Source organism: Diplotaxodon limnothrissa, linkage group LG10, assembly GCF_057381915.1.
Source record: "Diplotaxodon limnothrissa isolate DT_005_m linkage group LG10, D_limnothrissa_male_GT1.1, whole genome shotgun sequence".
Lineage (NCBI taxonomy): Eukaryota > Metazoa > Chordata > Actinopteri > Cichliformes > Cichlidae > Diplotaxodon > Diplotaxodon limnothrissa.
This window is the reverse complement of record NC_140605.1, coordinates 9,320,000-9,339,653: the sequence shown is the minus strand read 5'-3', so window position 1 is coordinate 9,339,653 and position 19,654 is coordinate 9,320,000. Positions and strand designations below refer to the sequence as shown.

Here is a 19,654-nt window from a genome sequence, read left to right as displayed (position 1 = left end):
GCAGACTGCGTCAACACCATCTCTCATAAGCTGCCTTTATAGATTAAAAGTATTGGTTACCAGCCTTTAGCACAGCGCTAGAGGCCGACGACGAATATATTGGACACTCTAACAGGCTTGTTTTAGATACTGACATGTTTGCTGGTACTTTCTGCCTTCTTGTATTCTCAAAGTATCCCAGCACACTGGTCGTCGTTTAAATAAAAGACTCATATAAAGAATGGTATTTAACGTGGCCTGTCTGCTAAAAGTGAGAGTGCTGGGAAACTTTTTTGACTGAGACAGTGAACCGCAGCCATGATGATGCGACTACTGCAGGCGGAGTCTGCTGCTGGCCTGAACCTCTTTTTCACTCCGCTGTCCTGTCATCGGGTTGGGTGTGGTTTGCAGGGTACCGTTAGCAGGAAATCCAGCTCGAGTCCATTTTACTTTAAGGCGAAACAAAGGAAAAACACCCCCCACTCGCGTAGGGTCGAAAATAGCTCTTCGCAGTCCAACGGAAAAAAGTGAGGTTTTGTTTCCTCGAGACGGGAAAGCGTTTGGTTGGCGCCGTTGTTCTGATGGGAAAAAGTTTTCTCCTGGTTTAGCAAACTGCTCTTTTTATTTAATAACTTCATAGAAAGCCTGAGCCGGACGTGAAAGAAAAGAAAGATGCCGAAAACGGTAAGGCTGAAAAGTACATTTATGTTGTTATGTCAGAAGCTACTTTGCCTTTTCTGTCTCTTTTTCAGTACGCGATTTTAATTAGGTGTGGGTGTTTCGCGTTGTTATTCACTAACAACAGTAAGATCAACTAAAGTGCATGTCCGATGGGTTTTACCGTGTTTAAAAATCTTTCGCATCCTTTCAAACTCACCCGAGGATTACTGTGGTACTTTCCGTTAGGTGTGTGCGCGTGCGCGCTTCCTACCCTGTGTTCACTAAAATTAGCGCCTTAAATCAAATCATTCATTCAGGGTGGAAGCCGCGTGCTATTAAAATGCTCTAGAGTTGTATATTTAGGCTTAAATTATACTTTTTATACTGTTTTTCTGCGGAGGTGTATCCTGGACTAGCAGCGAGCTAGTCCTTCTCAGGCCTCCCTCTCAGTCAGCTCTTAAGGATTTGAACTGTCAGCCAGGCCAGCTGTTATGGTCAAAACAGGAGCAAATGGAGGCAAATCTGCAAACGGCTAGGAGGCAAAAGAGGAGACACAGAGAGCTTTTTTAATGCTACATTGCGAAGGTTATTAAATAAAGGCAAAAATAACTGCTCTTGAAATGAAGGAGCACTCACAGATTTGTGCTGGTACTGGTGGAGCTCTGAACAAAGAAAATAAGGGGGTCCAGACCTACAGCATTATAAAAGGCACAGCCCAATATTCCCGTGGATGCCTTTATCAGTGGACAAAAGAATTGAATGCGGTTTCAAACTCATCGGTTCTGCTCGGCTGGGTGAAGGTGTGTGGGGCTTTGACTCAGTGAAATGCTTTCTGAATGAAGAAGATAACAAAGAAGCTGCTGAATCTGTGTGCAGTCATTCTTCTTATCTGCACATTGTCCTGAGATACCCACGTGCACATTCTGAATGTAAAAGGGACATGATGCTACTAAAAGATTCACACATGACCAATGAGAAGGTGATCGGCATTATATAGCCTACAGAGTGATTCACATTTCACAGTGCAGATGCTGTAATTCATCGTAGTGCTATCATGTTTATCCCCAGATTGTGTGTCAGATTTTTATAAATAATAAACTATTATTTTACAGATTGGTTAATATAATACTGGATTAGTTTTATAGCTACTACCTGAGTATGATACCAAATTTATCACCTTTTACTAGTCATATATTATATTCAGGCCGGAAACATTCAATGTTACAAAGGAGAGAAAAAAAGCCTCCAAGTCTCGTACCTGCTTTCTTCCTACAGTATTGTTTCTGCTCGTACTTCCTTGATATTTTTCCAAGTTGTCAACCAGAAAAAAATGTCAAGCATCCTGGCATTAAAAAGCCTTCACTACCCTCTTCTTCCCCAGAGGAATTCGTCTAATATCAGCATGTTTTGTTTTGTTTTTTCTTTTCTGCATGGAGGCATTTTTGGCACAACCAATCACTAGTTACTAGCATTTACTTAAATGGTATAATCAACACTTTCATTTATCAGGTGGTCAGGGAAGCAAAAATTACATTTAGTGTACCAGTCTTGAAAATGTATCTAGTCACCTCCCAAAGACCCATTGTGAGGAAAAAATGTTTCTCTTGAGTCACTACATAACTATTGAATTTCAATTGTATATTAGCAAAAAAAAATCAAACATTTTTTTAATGTTTTTTTTCTGCACATACATTTACTTACACTACTGATTATAACCCAAGTGCAGTTTGTAATAAATGTAGTTCAACTAAGAGCTTGCGTCCCACACAGACACAGATATTTGTCTTTGAAGTTGTTTCCTATAATGAATTGTTCACTTGCCATGCATTTTAGTCCATTGCTAAGTATCAGCGTCTGTCTGCAGAGTGCAGCTGGGATGTTGTTAACCTCAGCAAAACCAGAGCCGTGTTTAAAGTAGCTGCTTTTGCAGTCACCAGTGGGAACCTCAAACACCTCAAAAGCACCTAAATGATAGTTACTGTCAAATCAGAAGAACACATTTTTGTCATGCTGTCAGTTAGAAAAAAGTAAACCAGTTGTTGGTCAGGAAGAAGCAGCAACATTTTCTCAAAATAAACAGCAGATTGTGGGGTTTTTATATTCATTAATGAACAGCACGCGTTGTGCTGCCACTGCCAAAAGTATAATCATTGGAACTATAAGAAAATATATTCTATTCTATTTGTGTAGATGGAGTAAACCCTGTATGCACAGTAGCACAAAGGTGAACAGGTGCAATGGTTAAAACTCAGATGTGTGACACTCATCGGTTCATTTCCTTTCTCGTTAGCTAAAGGTGCTATGCAAAGATGCAACAGATGAGGAGCATTAAAAAAGGAAGTTAGATAAACTGATTCAGCAAATCAAGCAACTCTGTATCCAGCAAAAGTAAAAGTCATGTCCCCACCAAGCTGCCTCTGGGATTCATAGATCGTTTTAAATTACCTGTTTTTTTTAACCTAGTTTTTCAGACAGTTTATTTTTCCGGTGTTCAAGTTACATTTAATAAAGCTTAATGTCACTCAAAAGCAATAATTATTGCGAAGCTCAGCCTTTACAGGACTCCTTTTGGCAGTCCTTCAGTTTCCCTAGGAAGTCGTGTTATGACTCAAGGTTTCTGTACTTACATCAGTTCCTTTCTGGTAATTTCCTCGCCTGCAGCCTTATATGGACTTTCACATCACAGTCTGGCTGATCTCCTCCCTGCTTTCCTTCGCATGGTCTTCAGATACCATGCCCCACTTTAGATTGCACTACAGCAGTGCAAAACCCTTTCTCAGAATTTTTCTGCATGTCTGTTGTTGCCACAGTTTTTTTGTTGTTCTTAGTTCCTAATGCAGCTCTGTTATTACACTGATTTTGTTTATGTGCTGCTGTTACATGGAATTGCAGCTTTTTGTCTGCTTTATCAAGAAGGTAACAGTAGCTTAAAATTATTTTTTAAATAGGCTGTATTTTCAGAAGCACAAAACAATTATCAGCTTTATTGCTAGAATTTCACCCCATGTTGTTACAAAGCAAAGGATTTTCCCACTCATGCAACCCCATGACGGTTGGTTCACTTACTTTCCTACCTGTTTTTTTCAACGCTAGAACCATTTCAGAGCTGGTACACTTTTTCATGTTAACTCCTTAGACTCAAGAAATGCACATATGGGCAGCTGTTACCACATAAAAATTAAGCATAACTTACCATTTTAGCTCGAATTGCAGGAATGATGACAGATCTAGCTTTCTCCTTGGAATGATCACATTTTTAACAAGCGTGTCTATGGAGACGTGGCAAATGGAAAGACCTGGAAGTATGCAAGTAGCAGGAGATTAAATATGGGTCTGTGGTGCACATAGCAGAGCAGATTAACAGTGTAGAGGTAGAGCTGGTGGACAAACTGCAATCAAAAGTTCACTTTTTAAAGGTTTCTCTTTGAAAGCTGTGGCAAATATCAAAGATCTGAACGTAAGTACTTTGTTGCTGGTCATGTAGTGTTCTGATTTGACATCCTTAATACTGTATTTGTTGTTGCTTATGAGCTAGCATTGGTTCTCAATAGACCAGTTTGATCTTATGCTGATTATTTGGTTAGCTTTGCCTCAGCTGACAACTGATAATTTAGTTTATTTTAGAACCACCCTGCTGACCTGCTAATGTATTAGCTTATTTGGATCTACACAAAGACGGACAAATCATAATTCCACACAAGGTGAACAGGTAGCATAGCAGTTCTACTGTACAGTGGCAACTTTCAGGACTTAACATTAGTCATCTGAAAAGATGTCAGGAATGGAAAATTTGTACTGCACTTTGACACATATTAACACCTCCATGCTATTGCCTAATCTCTGCACGTCTACATGGCTCTAACAATGTGCCAGAGAATACCTGACAAAGAAGACAAGTATGCATAAAACATACTTTAATCAGTTGGTGCTTGGGATTTCTTATTATTGGATATTTTTTAGAGCAGACGGTAAATTCCATGATTGGCTCAGACAGATGTCACTCAGCAGTTTCACCAGAAGCAGCAAAACTAACAAGACTCTGTTCCAGTTTGCTTGCGCCGACATTTTAAAAATCAAATAAACAGTGGTCGTGGGAAACGGCTCTAAAAGACCCAAACTTGAGTGTGTTTGTGTGTGCGTGTTTGTACTCTCCCCTGGTTAGAAAGAAGAAACACGATCCTTTTTTTTCGACCCTCCTCTTCCTGTGACAGAGTTTGAATTTCTTTCGTTTAATGCTAATACCCGTAAGCACACAGTAAACCCAAAATAACCAGAAAAGAAGACTTGGTGACATTAACAATGAAGATACCCTTAAGGTTGTAATGAGGATTCAATTTTAAACTTATAATGGAGCTAAATTATTTCCATTTTCCTGTTAACTAACTGCAAACTCTAGTCAGAGAGTCATATGCTTATCATCTTGCCCACAAGTTTTTTTTTTAATTTTCCACGCTTTGAGCGATAACATAACGAGATGTTAATTGTGAATCGCACAGGAAGTGGAAGTCATGACATTTTCGCACATTTTACCATGTCAAATGTCGCTTTAAACAACCTGAACTGTTAATGTTCCGTGTTCGTTGTAATAGAACCAGATTCAAAGCTTTTGTTCGTTCAGAATGAGCAATTGATCAATTCATATTAGCATATCTGATGGAAGCGAGAGCATTTATAGCCATTTGGTAAAACTAAAATGTCTCTCATGCTTGAGTAAAGAAGGAAAAAATGCATTTCACCTGAATGGATTGGAATCTGAATTGCACTCTGGTTGCCCCTGACATCCTCAGTTTATCTGTCAGATACACCAAACTGTAAATCGGGTTGCGGTGGAGCCAGCAGTAGCGTTTCTCTGGCAACCAAGAGGATGCTTTGTTAAGCAGTTGTTGACTTTAGATGCTGACATTGTGTGACTCTCATGCATGGCATGACTCAGATGTATGACTCAGAATTATCAATGTGCAGTTGCTATGGTTATTGGGGTAAACACTGAAAGAATGGCATGTTCTGATGCATGTTTCTCGTTGTTATAAATCAGTTGTAAAATAAGCCAGGCTTATCGTACACTCTGATAGTGACCTTCTTTAAAAACCCCTCTGCTCTTTCACGTCAAAGAACTGTTAGTCCAGAGCCTAGCTCATTCCTACTTGTTCCAGGAACCACTTAGGATTATCTTCTTTATCGTCTCAGCTTGTATTGGACAGATTGTAGTTGTGAGCAACACATGGAGATAACTCTTGTGTGGGAATGTAAGGCAGAAGTTGAATTCTGGCACGTCAGTGGGGCTGTATCTAAAGATTAAATTTACTGAAGCTCTCTTGTGACTTGAAACCTTACAGGGTTAAACTAGCTGGCACTTAGTTTTTTTTTTCTTTAAAATAAGTAATTGCAGTTATTGCAAATAGGGCTGCCGCAAACGATTATTTTGATAGTCGACTAGTCACAGATTATTTTTGCGATTAGTCGACAAATCAGATCATGCATCCGTTGGACGTAAAATGTACAGTTTATTGCACCAGCATGCATCTGCTCTTAAATAACTATCATTAGCTTACAGCTTTAAGTGTTTAAGGTATGTGCTAACTAAAAATAAAGGCAAGATGATAATTTATTAAATTTGAATGAAATCTGCAGATTGTTTCGGTGAAGTTTAATAAACTCAGCCATCTGCTCCTTGCTATCTAAAATATAACAGAACACCGGAGTATATTCTGGAGAATCTCACACTTCTGATAATCAATAATATACGGAGCCCCGCAGGGGACATGGGAGGGAAAAAAAAATTAGGGAGAAAAAAAAAAAATTAGGGAGAAAAAAAAAAATTAAGACTGACTTTTGCGAGATCTCGCAAAACAAACTCGGGATCTCGCAAAAGTATTGCGAGATCTCGCAAAAGCTTTAGCCGCATTCTTCGGAGGCCGCCAGCTCGAAGCCGACCGGGAGGTCGAGGCACGATGTGCCGGGAAAGCGGTGTTCCTCCCGGCTGTAGTAGGTCTCGACCTCCCGTTAGCTTCGAGCTAGTGGGTGTCAGATCTCCAAAAACGTCGGAGCACTTTTGCAAATATGTGATGTCTTGTAAACCGAGCAGGTATCTGACGTTTACACAACTACATTCACGCCTCAAAATATCTTAAAAGTGTATTTTGTGACCCAGAAAGAGTAATATTACAACTAAGTAGCTGCCGCCATTGTTGGAATTCAACTTTCGCGAGAAAGTTTTGCGAGATCCCGAGTTAGTTTTGCGAGATCCCGAGTTAGTTTTGCGAGATCCCGAGTTTGTTTTGCGAGATCTCGCAAAAGTTTTGCGAGATCCCGAGTTTGTTTTGCGAGATCTCGCAAAAGTTTTGCGAGATCCCGAGTTTGTTTTGCGAGATCTCGCAAAAGTTTGTCTTAATTTTTTTTTTCTCCCTAATTTTTTTTTCCTCCCATGTCCCCTGCGGGGCTCCGTAATAATACAAAAAAAAGCCAAACAATAACATTTTTAAGTTATCTAAGTGACTTATATATCATGTTTAACCTGAGTAGTGAAAGAGGGCGTTGCGTTTGAAAACGATTTGCCCGGAGTCCGGTGTTCTCACCGGCTCTAGTGAGCCTTGCCCCCGGCTAGCTATCCAGCTGGTGGGTAACAGACGTCTCCGAAAACGTCGGAGCGCTTTTCAAAATATGTGGTGTCTTGATAAACTGAGCAGATATTTGAAGTTTACACAGTTACATTCTCGCCCGAAAACATGTTAAACGTTTATTTTGTGACCCAGAAAGAGTAATATTAAAACTAACTATCTGCCGCCATTGTTGGAAACTGAGCAGGGCCGCGCTATGAATTCTGGGACATAGCTTCTTCTTCGTCTTCGGGGTTTAACTGCAGCTGGCATCCTTGTACATGCAGTGCTGCCATCTTCTGTTTCAGTCCGTTATTACACTCTTAAATCCTACTACTTATTCCTGCATCTTTTGCGATCTTACAAAGCTTCAAACGAGGCGTCAACTATTAAATTAGCTGTCGACGATTTTGATAGTCGACGTAATCGTGACTAGTTGACTAATCGTGGCAGCCCTAATTGCAGCAAATGCTCTCCGGTGACCTCTGTTTCTGCTGGTTTAGTAACATGTTTGTTAAATCGAAATTGAATATACAGAGGGGATTTAAAAAAGATTTTGCTAAGGAAGCTTGATGAACCTAGAAAAATTAGTGACAGACTGCTTGCATCACTGTGTCTTCACTCAATATTTAACACCACGTTTAATTTAGTTTTCATCAGTTTTGCTTCCTCTTACTGACAAGGCAACCCAGATGTTTGGCCCCAGTTAACTTTCAGGTTAACTGCTCATCACCCCATTGCCATTCAGTGGCTGTACAATTGTAAGACACGTGCACACTTTTTACTTATGATAGTTGCGTCCTTTTTTTTTTTTATTCTTTGTGGTTAGTGCAGCTTTCTGTATTCAGTAAGCCCAACAGCTCTCACCTGCTACGTGCGTTTTCAGCATTACAGTTAGCTTGGTACAGTTTGAACAAACATGCCATTAAGATGAAATTAGTGAAAAAATTGCAGACTTTTAGGATTACCGTGACATTTCTGATAACTAAATTATATTCAGCCTCAATCAAACTCATTATTTGCTCACAAAAGTGAATGTTAGACCCACTAAACATCACAATGTTGGCATTGTCACCCTTAGCATATGTGTATCCTGATAATTCTTTGTTAAATAACTAATATTGTGTTGTGAGTCCAGCATGGCTTGAACAGTTGTTGGTAAGTCAAGGCATTAGACCTTTGATTTGAGTCTGGAAAAGAATTATTTTTGTAGCATTCAGCTGTGGTATTACATTAAAACAAATATAAATAAAATAACACAGATTAACTCATACGTTTCAGACAGTCAGTGAAGTGGCAGATTGTTATAAGCAGCTTCACATGACATACAGTAAAGCTTTAAACAAGTCAGTCATCAAATACACCCATGTGACAAAATCGGTCACAGATGTGTTTCTCAATGTGAAATGTACGAGTTTGGGATTTTATTCTTGCAGTATCGCTTTGGTGCGATTAAAAAAAGAGCTAAGAGAAAGTCATGGAAACATGGCACGTGGGCCAGAACAGGGTGTTTTTCAGCATGTGCTAATAATAGTGTGTTAAGTGTTTTTGAGCCCTGGCCATGAGAGACACACCCTAACTAGGCAGAAAATGTATAAGCGTAGTTCCCTTTTCTTGCAAGATTAACTATTTTGATTCAGGAAATGAAACTGCTTAGACACCATCAGGGTGGCCACAAACTGAACTCTTATCTGCTCAAATATAAAAAAGTGTATCGCCTAAAGTTCATAACTGGAAGCTTAACAACTCCTGTGTCTAGACGATTCTAGACTGCAGTGTTGGCATTCAGAGTGGGCCCAGATTTAAGGTTTCTCCTCAGCTCTTAACTGCCTGGGATGGCAGGAAGTGACAGTGGGGCAAGTGTCCTGAGCAGTAAATAGGGTCCTGCTGACATGGATGGGAAAGAACGCAACTCTAATCAACCCCGCAACTAGGAAATAATACATACCATTGTTGTTCAGGGCAGGCGTGGGCCTCTGCCTGCACAGTTATTTCCCAATAGACATGCATGCTGGTGTTTCTTTTTTCTTTTTCTTTTTTTCCTAGTCTCTAAGAGGGCACAATAAATGAGGGATTCCTGCACAGCCTACTGAGTACATACTTTTTTCTTTTTCTTTTCTTGCCACCTTCTGAGCAAGCTTTTCCAAAGAAAAGGTTAAATAAATGTGTTCAACTTCAGACATGATTTTGTAAGACACAGATATAACAATTTGTCTAACTAAGGCGTGCCTCGTTTACTGAATAACCCAGGGTAGCAAAGTGTGATACCTGAAAAAGAGATCGAGCTAAAGTTCTGTCTACAAACCGATCTTGTTAAATCCTGCTACACCAGACAGGTTGTCTGATGCATGACAGGATGTGCACATCTCTCATGAGAGCTCAGTGTTTAACAGTCATGCCTCACAGGGCCCGACCACCAAAGGATGTGGTTACTTCCTGTAGATAAGTTCTTGACTGAGACAGAGCCAGATTGGTACATTCGTCGTAACCCTGAGATGCAGTCTTTTCTAAATTTCAGAATAAAATAGTAAAAAGGTAATTGGACTGCAGTGTTACTTTGTTCTCCAGCAGGACTGGGAGATGTGTGCACACTTTTATTGCAGGCACATTTAATGAATTCTACAAGAGTGCCACACATTTTGAGATGCTACACTTGTTAAAGATGGTCGCCATTAAATGGTTTGCATAGAATGACACAGTTTTTAATGCACGAGAGCTTATATATTGCATAGAGTTTGCTTTTTATTGTTCGGTAAAGACCGTATATTAACACAGAGGGGTTTCTAAATCAAATGAGCGAGTACCTTTTGACAGTGGGAAGGAAAAACTCGCTTTTAACAGGAAGAAGGCTCCAGCAGATCCAGGCTCAGGGAGGGGCAGCTGTCTGCCACGACCTGTTGGGAGTGAGGGGAGGGAGACAGGTTAATAATAACTAATGATTAAATGCAGAGTCTCATAATGTTTAAGAGAAGAACAGAAGATCTAGTTTTGTCTATTCTCTATTTACCAAGAAATGATATGGTACAATCATTTCAATGATACAATGATAGTACAATGATACTCAAAATACTGTCTTTTTTTATTTGCATATTTGAAAAAGTTTTTTTTCCTTTCCTCTGTTCCTCAGATTAGCGTAAGAGTCACCACTATGGATGCCGAACTGGAGTTCGCCATTCAGCCCAATACAACAGGAAAGCAACTCTTTGACCAGGTATGAGAAACTGTTTCCTCTAGCCAGCACTTAAGTTACCATTAAACATAAATGATGACTCTTTGATGAGTACTGTGGTGGGGTTTAGTACTCCTATTTCTGGAAAATGCCGGGAGATTATTATATATTATTATTATATATTATTTTCATGGCTATTAATTTTTTTTATTTTTGGCTGATGATAAAAACAATACATTTGAAATTAGGAAAGCAGTAAATCTTTGTGGCTGAAACCCCTTAAATAACAGAATAAAACAAGGGAATTATATTTCATATTTTTATTTTTGTTGCTGTTTTTATTTAAAGGTTGTGAAAACCATCGGCCTACGAGAGGTTTGGTACTTTGGACTCCAGTACCAGGACACAAAGGGTTTCTCTACTTGGCTGAAGCTCAATAAGAAGGTGAGCTCCTCAGTACTCTGTACACTTCATTCACTGGGCCGTCTTTTTTCAAGCATGAACTGCGCTTTTTGATCTCGAGTCCACAAACAGAAGCATAACCTCTACCCTCTCACCCGTGTCGGATCATATTTTAGGTAACAGCCCAGGATGTGAGGAAGGAAAGCCCGCTGCTGTTTAAGTTCCGTGCCAAGTTCTTCCCCGAGGATGTCTCAGAGGAGTTAATCCAGGATGCCACACAGCGGCTATTCTTCCTGCAGGTAAAGGAGGGAATCTTAAATGATGACATCTACTGCCCTCCAGAGACAGCGGTCCTTCTGGCCTCCTACGCGGTGCAGGCCAAGTATGCCGACTACAATAAGGAAGTCCACAAACCAGGCTATTTGAGCAGTGAACACCTGCTTCCGCAAAGGTAACGTGGGCTTTATTGCCACTTCAATATGCAGGTTCACGTGAAACATTCCTGACATGTTTCTTTGACACTTGGGCCTCTCATGTTCTCAGAGTCCTGGATCAGCACAAGCTCAACAAGGAACAGTGGGAAGAGAGGATTCAAGTGTGGCATGAAGAGCACAAGGGCATGATGAGGTGATCAGCGACACACGTGTTCCCCAGCACACACACAAACACGTGAAAGAGAGGACGGTTGCCTAAAATATGGATATTTGTGAAATTATTGCATCTCTGGGGATGTGAAAATGTGTAGCTTAAACTTTCCATTATCATTGTGCACACTTATTTTTTCTGCCACTTGACTACAATGTAGTCTTCAGTGACTACATTAGGGTAGCCACAGCTTATATACACACTTCATAACCTACTAAAACATAAGACTGTTGAGGAAGTTATTCCTAGTTGAATTACCTTGTTGTTCTCTGTTGCTACAGTTTCTTCCCTCTTCTGTCATTTCCGTGAATTTGAGATAGAGCTAACTGAGAGTGTGTTACCACGGCCTTTGTGTTGACTCACAGGTGCTCTGAAAGTTTGTTACTGGCCTTGAGTCACTGCAGTTTGTTGATCTGAGTACTGTTTGTGCCACTGACATTTTTAGTATATGCTTTATTGAAGACAGTAGTGAATGTCCTTTATTGGCTTCCATATGTGTTTCATCAGTCAGGTTAGCTTGTCGTAGATAAACAGTAAACACAGCCTAGATTCATTATATGTTTCCCCAGTTGCTCTGTTGATCAGTTAAGTTTCATAGTTCAGGTAAGGTTAAAAAAGAGGTATAACCCGCTCAACCACACATCCTGAAAGCTCTGCATTTGAGCTTTGGCCTCTGCAGCCGGTTAGAACAGTGCAAACAGCACGCCACGCTCTGACTGTGAATTCTTCTTTTAGCAAAAGTTAAAGACGTCTTATTTGTCCACAGAGAGGAATCCATGATGGAGTATCTGAAAATTGCTCAGGACCTCGAGATGTACGGAGTCAATTACTTCAACATCAAAAATAAGAAGGGAACAGAGCTGTGGTTGGGAGTGGATGCTTTGGGTCTCAACATTTATGAACAAAATGATAAGTAAGTGTTTCCACAGAAGGGTTTGTGTTTCGCAAAAGGTACACTGTGCAGTGCTGACCAAGCATTTTTGTTCTCTTACAGAATGACGCCCAAAATTGGATTTCCATGGAGTGAAATAAGAAACATTTCCTTCAATGACAAGAAGTTTGTCATCAAACCAATTGACAAGAAAGCACCTGTATGTTAACATAATGTTATGTTATTTATATTTAAGAATAATATTAATAATAACATGTAACAATAAGACATTTTAAATGTCTCAAATGTTTCCATTGCAGGACTTTGTATTCTATGCTCCAAGGCTGCGCATCAACAAGCGTATTCTGGCTCTGTGCATGGGTAACCATGAGCTCTACATGCGCCGCCGCAAGCCCGACACTATTGAAGTGCAACAGATGAAGGCGCAGGCTCGGGAGGAGAAGAATCTCAAGAAGATGGAGAGGTAGGACCGAAATGGAACCAAACAAAAAAACCTACAAATATTTTACACATGGATTGTGTGAGTTCTGTTCCAAAGATGCAATAATAAATGCAGTCTGTTATAGGATATTGTAACAGTTATAGAAAGATTACTAGCTTTATTTTCAAATACTAAATAAAATGGGGTGATTATCTGCTCTGCTTTTGAAACATTTCCGTACAATCATCCTGTAACGATTTCGTTTTCATTAGAGCTGTGCTGGAAAATGAAAAGAAGAAAAGAGAACTTGCAGAGAAGGAAAAGGAAAAGATCGAAAAGGAGAAGGAGGAATTGATGGAGAGGTTAAAGCGGATCGAGGAGCAGACGAGAAAAGCTCAGCAAGGTGGGGAAGCTGTGAGAGTTCAAGAAAAGCTGCCTGTAATGAATGATGACAATGTTTTCCTCACATGATGTTTACCCTTAATTCTTGTGTGTGTGTGTGTCCACAGAGCTGGAGGAGCAAACGCAGAGGGCTCTGGAGTTGGAGCAGGAAAGGAAGCGTGCTCAGGAGGAGGCTGAACGCCTGGAGAGTGATCTTAAGAGTGCTGAGGATGCCAAGATGGCGCTGCTGCAGCAGTCAGAGAACCAGATGAAGAACCAGGAGCACCTGGTTAGTGTGTTAGCCAGTGTGATTAGACACTGACACTTAAAAAACTGCAATAATGTGTGTACTGATGCTTCAAATATGATGTTCTTTTAGGCCACAGAGCTGGCTGACCTGACTTCCAAGATTTCCCTGCTGGAGGATGCCAAGAAGAAAAAGGAAGAAGAAGCATTAGAGTGGCAGCAGAAGGTGTGGCTTGACTTTTCCGTAGTTTGCTATTCAAAACTGATAACATAAAAATATGCCAATATGCCAATAGTGGAAATGCTGTCTATATAGAAAACACGTTAACAGATATTTGCATATGCAGTTGCAGAACTCAGTTTGTTCTTCCTGGTTTTCTAGTTAAAACAAAAAACAAAAAAAAGGAAACTTGTGCTTTACTGCCATCTTGTGGTGAGAACTGATCTTTTGTGGTTCTGTAACTAGGATACTATGAAGACAGAAAAATATTATTTTAGTAATTTTGGAAATGTAATTGGAAAAGCAAAAAAAACGGATGGACAAAAAGTGAAAGGAAGAAGAAAAGATTCAACTGTTAGACTTAAAAGCCTTTTTGTTCATTGATAATCGAAGTCAGTGTAACTATGGCAGGAAGAAGTTAATCAGAGTTGTGCTGGTCACATTGCCCCTCCTCTGTGACATAGTCAGGACAGGCATTCCTGGGGTCTTTTTGTTGTGTGGGTTTGGGGGAGGGTTAAACTCTCCCAGCCTGCCTCTTGTCTTTTTTGGTAAAAAAAAATCCTGCGTGCCAGCCCTTTCTTTTTTTTCTTTTTTTTTAGCCCATGTGACTCATGGTGTTTGTAGTGATGATGGATGTCTTTGTGTGAGGGAAATCCTGTTCACCCTTTTTAAACCATTGTGATTTTCTGCCTTGTAAAAACCAGTTGTGCAAACTGGTGGTTTCAGTATTGTGTGAATTTTTGGAAAAAATAGTAGTTGAAATTCCAGTCTTACTCATAGCTAGTTTTTGACTCATAGCGCCTCGGGTAAGAAGCACTCGGTTTTATATTGAATTTCCTGAAGGGATTTCCTAATAAAAATATCCAAGATATATAGCTTGGGTGGAGAGAAACCAAAACAGGAAACCAAGAGCCTGGCTATGGGTCATGTAGCATAGGTCTGCCTAGCATGTAGTAGAGGTCTCCTCTACTGCATGCTGTAGGAAAAATGGCAATACAGAAATATCAGTTAAGCTCCCCCCACTTTTGTCATTTTCATTAGACATTAAATAAGGGTAATTTCTAAAACACCTCACTTTTATTTCTACATTTGCTCAGGCTACAACAGTGCAGGAGGACCTGGAAAAGACCAAAGAAGAGCTTAAAAACAAAGTGATGGTACCTCAGGAGCCCCTAAACGCAGAGAACGAGCATGATGAGAATGATGAGAGCAGCGCCGAAGCCAGCGCCGAGTTAACAGGTGCTGCCACGTACAAGGACCGCAGCGAGGAGGAGAGAATGACTGAAGCTGAGAAGAACGAACGCTTACAGAAACATCTACTTGTAAGTCCTTGGAATTTTTTTAATAAACATTAAAACAATACAAATAATAAAGTGACAAAGTAAACGTTGTTCAAATAAAGTTGGTAGGCTGCCACTGTTTTTTGTCACGTTTCACTCTGGGACTGTAAGAGAAACATGACACACAAATTATTATATTTTCCTGTTAATGTAGAACATTTGGAAGCCAAGTTAGCTTTTACACTGTTTAATGCTTCAGTTTTGTTGAAATGGGAGCTTTACTGGCCTCTTGAACTTCCTCCCAAAGTGCTGTTCGGTGTTGTGAATGCCAAATACTTCAGCTGCTAGTGTGGGGAGGGGCTGCGTGCCTGCTTGTCTGTATTTGTGAAGCATTAAAGGGAAAGCAGTACTGTGTGAAGTTGTGTGTCAGATTGAGAAGGCGAAGCCAACACTTTTGGTACTGATACTGTTGCAAATGAGTATTTAATCCAGTATTTTCTAGTATTGATTAGTATCTAAGTATTTTTTTGGTTGTTTCTTTGACTACTGTTGACACAATTTTAAGTAGCTTTAGTCAACTAAAAATAAAGAATGCGCATAATTAAGTCATGCTACTAAAGCAGTCAGATGACTGTATGTAGATACGTGTATGTGTCATACAGCTTCATTATTACAGTCAGATGTAAAGATTTCATACATTTTTACCCTTAAAAATCGTGATTCAAATAGATTCAAACCAGTTTGTCATGCACAGCAGTCTTCCCAGGGTGGTCTGCTGTTTTTGAATGTTCAGTCAAAGTCCGCTTCTGACCACAGTGGTTCTGCATTTTATCGTGGAGTTGTAAACTTGTGAACTTGAGAATAAACATCAACTTCTGTAGAACCCAGAAAAAAGGAGCAAGGAAGGAAGTCCACAGTGTCGGAGCCTGAAGGTATCAGAGCAGGAGGGAAACTAGTAGCATGCTTCTCATTATTTTTAACTTTGATGGGGTTGAGCACTGGGAATTTGGTCACTCAGGGTCTGACAGATGCTGATTTCTACCATAACAATCTGAGATGTCTGTGGGAGCATCTTTAGAGAAATGCACTCATGGTTGCACTGTCTGATGGTGCCACAAGGCAAAAACAGGGATCAAAATATGCTGACAGAGGTGGCCTGCAGAAGGAAATGGGAGGATATAAATCAAATATAATTCTTTTTGATATTGTATTGGCAAAGTGAAGGAACATTATGATTACATCTCGTAAGAACACACAGTCAGCTAGGGATTCTTGTTTTAAAGTAGAATAATGAAGTTGATCCAGGTAAGAGTAATCCCCTCATTTAAGTCTGAATCCCTTTGAAAAACAGGTTTTAAAAAGCAGAAATAAGTGAGTAGAATGTCAATTTTGAGCCAATTAAGTGACTTACTGGTTGATGCAAGAACATGGGTAAAACACCATGACATTACACAACGAGTCGCACATGTTAACTGTAATTTTATAATACTTGTACCCTTCTTTCCAGGCTTTAAGCTCAGAGCTGGCCAACGCCCGGGATGAGAGCAAGAAAACGGCAAATGACATCATTCATGCAGACAACATGCGAGCAGGACGTGACAAGTACAAGACCCTCAGGCAGATCCGGTCAGGAAACACCAAACAGCGTATCGATGAGTTTGAATGCATGTGATGTCTGCATTCACCAACGCAAAAGCCCACAGAGCTGGGCCTTTCTGCCTGGACTGCAGTCCTGCCTCACTTTAGCTGTTTTCTCTGTACCCAAATAAAGTCAGATCCACCAAATGACGTTGCTGCAAAAGCACAGCATGTTGTACAAATGTGGATCTGGAAGGTTCTGTTTGTTACCATTTCTTACTTTGAATTTTAGACAAGTCACTGGTTGAAAAGGGACATACTGTATTTTATTAGTACATTCCTCACTAGGGGTATGTGTAGCATATTAGTAACGGGCTCACGCCTCATTTCATGACACATTGAGCAAGCAACTTTTAGTTTGTTTTATCTCTTTCACATTTTTATATCATCATTTCTAAATAAAAGCTGTAGAAATCCATTTAATTGTGTGCCATTCACAAATCCAAATTGTGCCATAAGCCATTTGCACTTGATTCTTTACAGCAAGCTGGATATTTTTAATTTTTTTTTAGAAAAATAATGCTTTTCTGCAGTTTAAAATTAATTGCACTGCAATCTATACGAGCAAATGCAAATAATATAAATAAATTGTTTGTATGGAACAAAAAACAGCAGCAGTATTATTAATATTTTCTATTATTATTATTATTTTGAAAATTCACAGTTTATTTACTAATTTTACTGCGCTCAGAATCATCCAGCAGTTAAAAGTCACAGTATTTACAGCCTACTGGCAATGTGATATGAAGGATCTAAGGATTTTTGTCTTTTTTTTTTTTGCATTTTCAGTTCTACACTTTCAGCTGTGTGGCTGAAAGTGTAGAACTTGCTGTTGAAGCTTAAGCAAACAAATGTCTAACTGTGCCTAGAGACGGAATAAACTTGGTATGTCATTTGCAAATCTCATATGTTGTAACAATCCAGTTGTTTGAAGAATCCAAATTTAGTTTAACGTATACGCTGCAACTTGTTTTTTCCTCATGCTCAGACATCAAAAGAGAAGGTAGCACTGATATGCACATCTACATATGCTGACCTACATACGCTGAAGAAAGAAGCAAGGCTGAAATTTGACCTGCAAATTAAATCTGATTGAAATTTGTAGAAATTATCAGCTGCATTTAACCATTAAAATATTTTTTTTAACCATCATCATCAAGTCTTTGCTCTTTTACTTATCACTGAGGATGTTTTTTGGTTATTATAGTGATTATTGTTTTACCCAGTACAGCAATGGTAATTGTAACTTGTGAAGTTGGCTTCTATTGTTAAACACATAGTCATCTGTAAAGGTGAAAGCTGTAGTTTAATCTTAAAACAAGCAATGCGTAAAATAAAACAATTTCGTCAGACATGCACTGGAAAAATCAGTTTACCTTTTTACAAGTGAGTCAAATTATACTGTCCCACATGGGCACATTCTCCGAAGCATGCATTTTTATATACTGTATGTATTTAATGACATTTGTGTGTTTTTGTATTTGGGATTTTTCAAATGTGATACAATTATGTAAGGTCTAAGAGAGACACACCTTAGGATATTTTTGTAATGTAGAAAACTAGGAGTACTTGTCAACAATACCTGTTTTCAAAGGAACAGCATTTTTTAAAGACAGCGTTTTGTAAGTGGAAGAACCAGATGGTACAGGACATTTTTTTAAGGGTGCGTTAAACCATTGAACCTTTTTTTTTTTAGAAATTAGTATTTGATTTCTTTTTCACATTTCAAATTAAGCCCAAATTTATTTTAGTGATAAATATTTCTGATTATTTTATTTTGATGTCTTTTAATGAAAGAAAAAAAGACACATTTTGATCAGCAGTGTAGTTTTACTTATTTTATGTGCCATGAAAACAGATCAAAGGATTGCTGCTACAGATTCCTTTACATGCCTTGAATAGTAACTTTTGTGATCCTTGCAGTTTGTGTTTTACCCCAAAGTTTGTGTGTTAGCAGCCTAATTTGAAATTTAGTCATCATAGGTGATAACTCATTAAAAGATGCTTGTCTTGTCTCAAAAAGGAAAATAATGTTGACTTATAAAACCATTGACAGACAGTGCCTTGCCCAGTTTGTTCATGAGATCTTGCTGCTTAAAGTCTTCCTTTCACCAATAAATGAAATTTAGAATAAAGCTTTTTGTCTTCTTGTGTTGTCATTTTTCCTTTTAAATGTTTTGTGTATCTTTAAACCGAATGCAGTTCATTATATACAGTGGGGCAAAAAAGTATTTAGTCAGCCACCGATTGTGCAAGTTCCCCCACCTAAAATGATGACAGAGGTCAGTAATTTGCACCAGAGGTACACTTCAACTGTGAGAGACAGAATGTGAAAAAAAAAAAAATCCATGAATCCACATGGTAGGATTTGTAAAGAATTTATTCGTAAATCAGGGTGGAAAATAAGTATTTGGTCAATAACAAAAATACAACTCAATACTTTGTAACATAACCTTTGTTGGCAATAACAGAGGTCAAACGTTTACTATAGGTCTTTACCAGGTTTGCACACACAGTAGCTGATATTTTGGCCCATTCCTCCATGCAGATCTTCTCGAGAGCAGTGATGTTTTGGGGCTGTCGCCGAGCAACACGGACTTTCAACTCCCGCCACAGATTTTCTATGAGGTTGAGGTCTGGAGACTGGCTAGGCCACTCCAGGACTTTCAAATGCTTCTTACGGAGCCACTCCTTTGTTGCCCGGGCGGTGTGTTTTGGATCATTGTCATGTTGGAAGACCCAGCCTCGTTTCATCTTCAAAGTTCTCACTGATGGAAGGAGGTTTTGGCTCAAAATCTCACGATACATGGCCCCATTCATTCTGTCCTTAACACGGATCAGTCGTCCTGTCCCCTTGGCAGAAAAACAGCCCCATAGCATGATGTTTCCACCCCCATGCTTCACAGTAGGTATGGTGTTCTTGGGATGCAACTCAGTATTCTTCTTCCTCCAAACACGACGAGTTGAGTTTATACCAAAAAGTTCTACTTTGGTTTCATCTGACCACATGACATTCTCCCAATCCTCTGCTGTATCATCCATGTGCTCTCTGGCAAACTTCAGACGGGCCTGGACATGCACTGGCTTCAGCAGCGGAACACGTCTGGCACTGCGGGATTTGATTC

At 39.5% G+C, this 19,654-nt stretch overlaps 1 protein-coding gene across 1 annotated transcript; it reads left to right on the top strand.

Annotated features, from left to right (window-relative positions):
* Nucleotides 1-383: 383 nt before the first annotated feature.
* LOC146623870 (moesin a) lies at nucleotides 384-18,635 on the top strand. The gene is made up of 13 exons (XM_085364348.1): nucleotides 384-663; nucleotides 10,363-10,446; nucleotides 10,753-10,848; nucleotides 10,983-11,257; nucleotides 11,350-11,433; nucleotides 12,218-12,364; nucleotides 12,446-12,542; nucleotides 12,643-12,806; nucleotides 13,037-13,167; nucleotides 13,274-13,434; nucleotides 13,525-13,617; nucleotides 14,709-14,933; nucleotides 16,399-18,635. Exons 1-13 carry the CDS (start codon nucleotides 652-654, stop codon nucleotides 16,561-16,563), a joined length of 1,734 nt encoding a protein of 577 aa, XP_085220474.1. The 5' UTR covers nucleotides 384-651; the 3' UTR covers nucleotides 16,564-18,635.
* Nucleotides 18,636-19,654: the final 1,019 nt, after the last annotated feature.

Excerpts from the sequence above, each read along its gene's own strand:
- LOC146623870 (XM_085364348.1), top strand. Across the intron at positions 13,618-14,708 it reads CATTAGAGTGGCAGCAGAAG|GCTACAACAGTGCAGGAGGA; the intron begins GTGTGGCTTGAC and ends ACATTTGCTCAG. Across the intron at positions 14,934-16,398 it reads GCTTACAGAAACATCTACTT|GCTTTAAGCTCAGAGCTGGC; the intron begins GTAAGTCCTTGG and ends CCTTCTTTCCAG.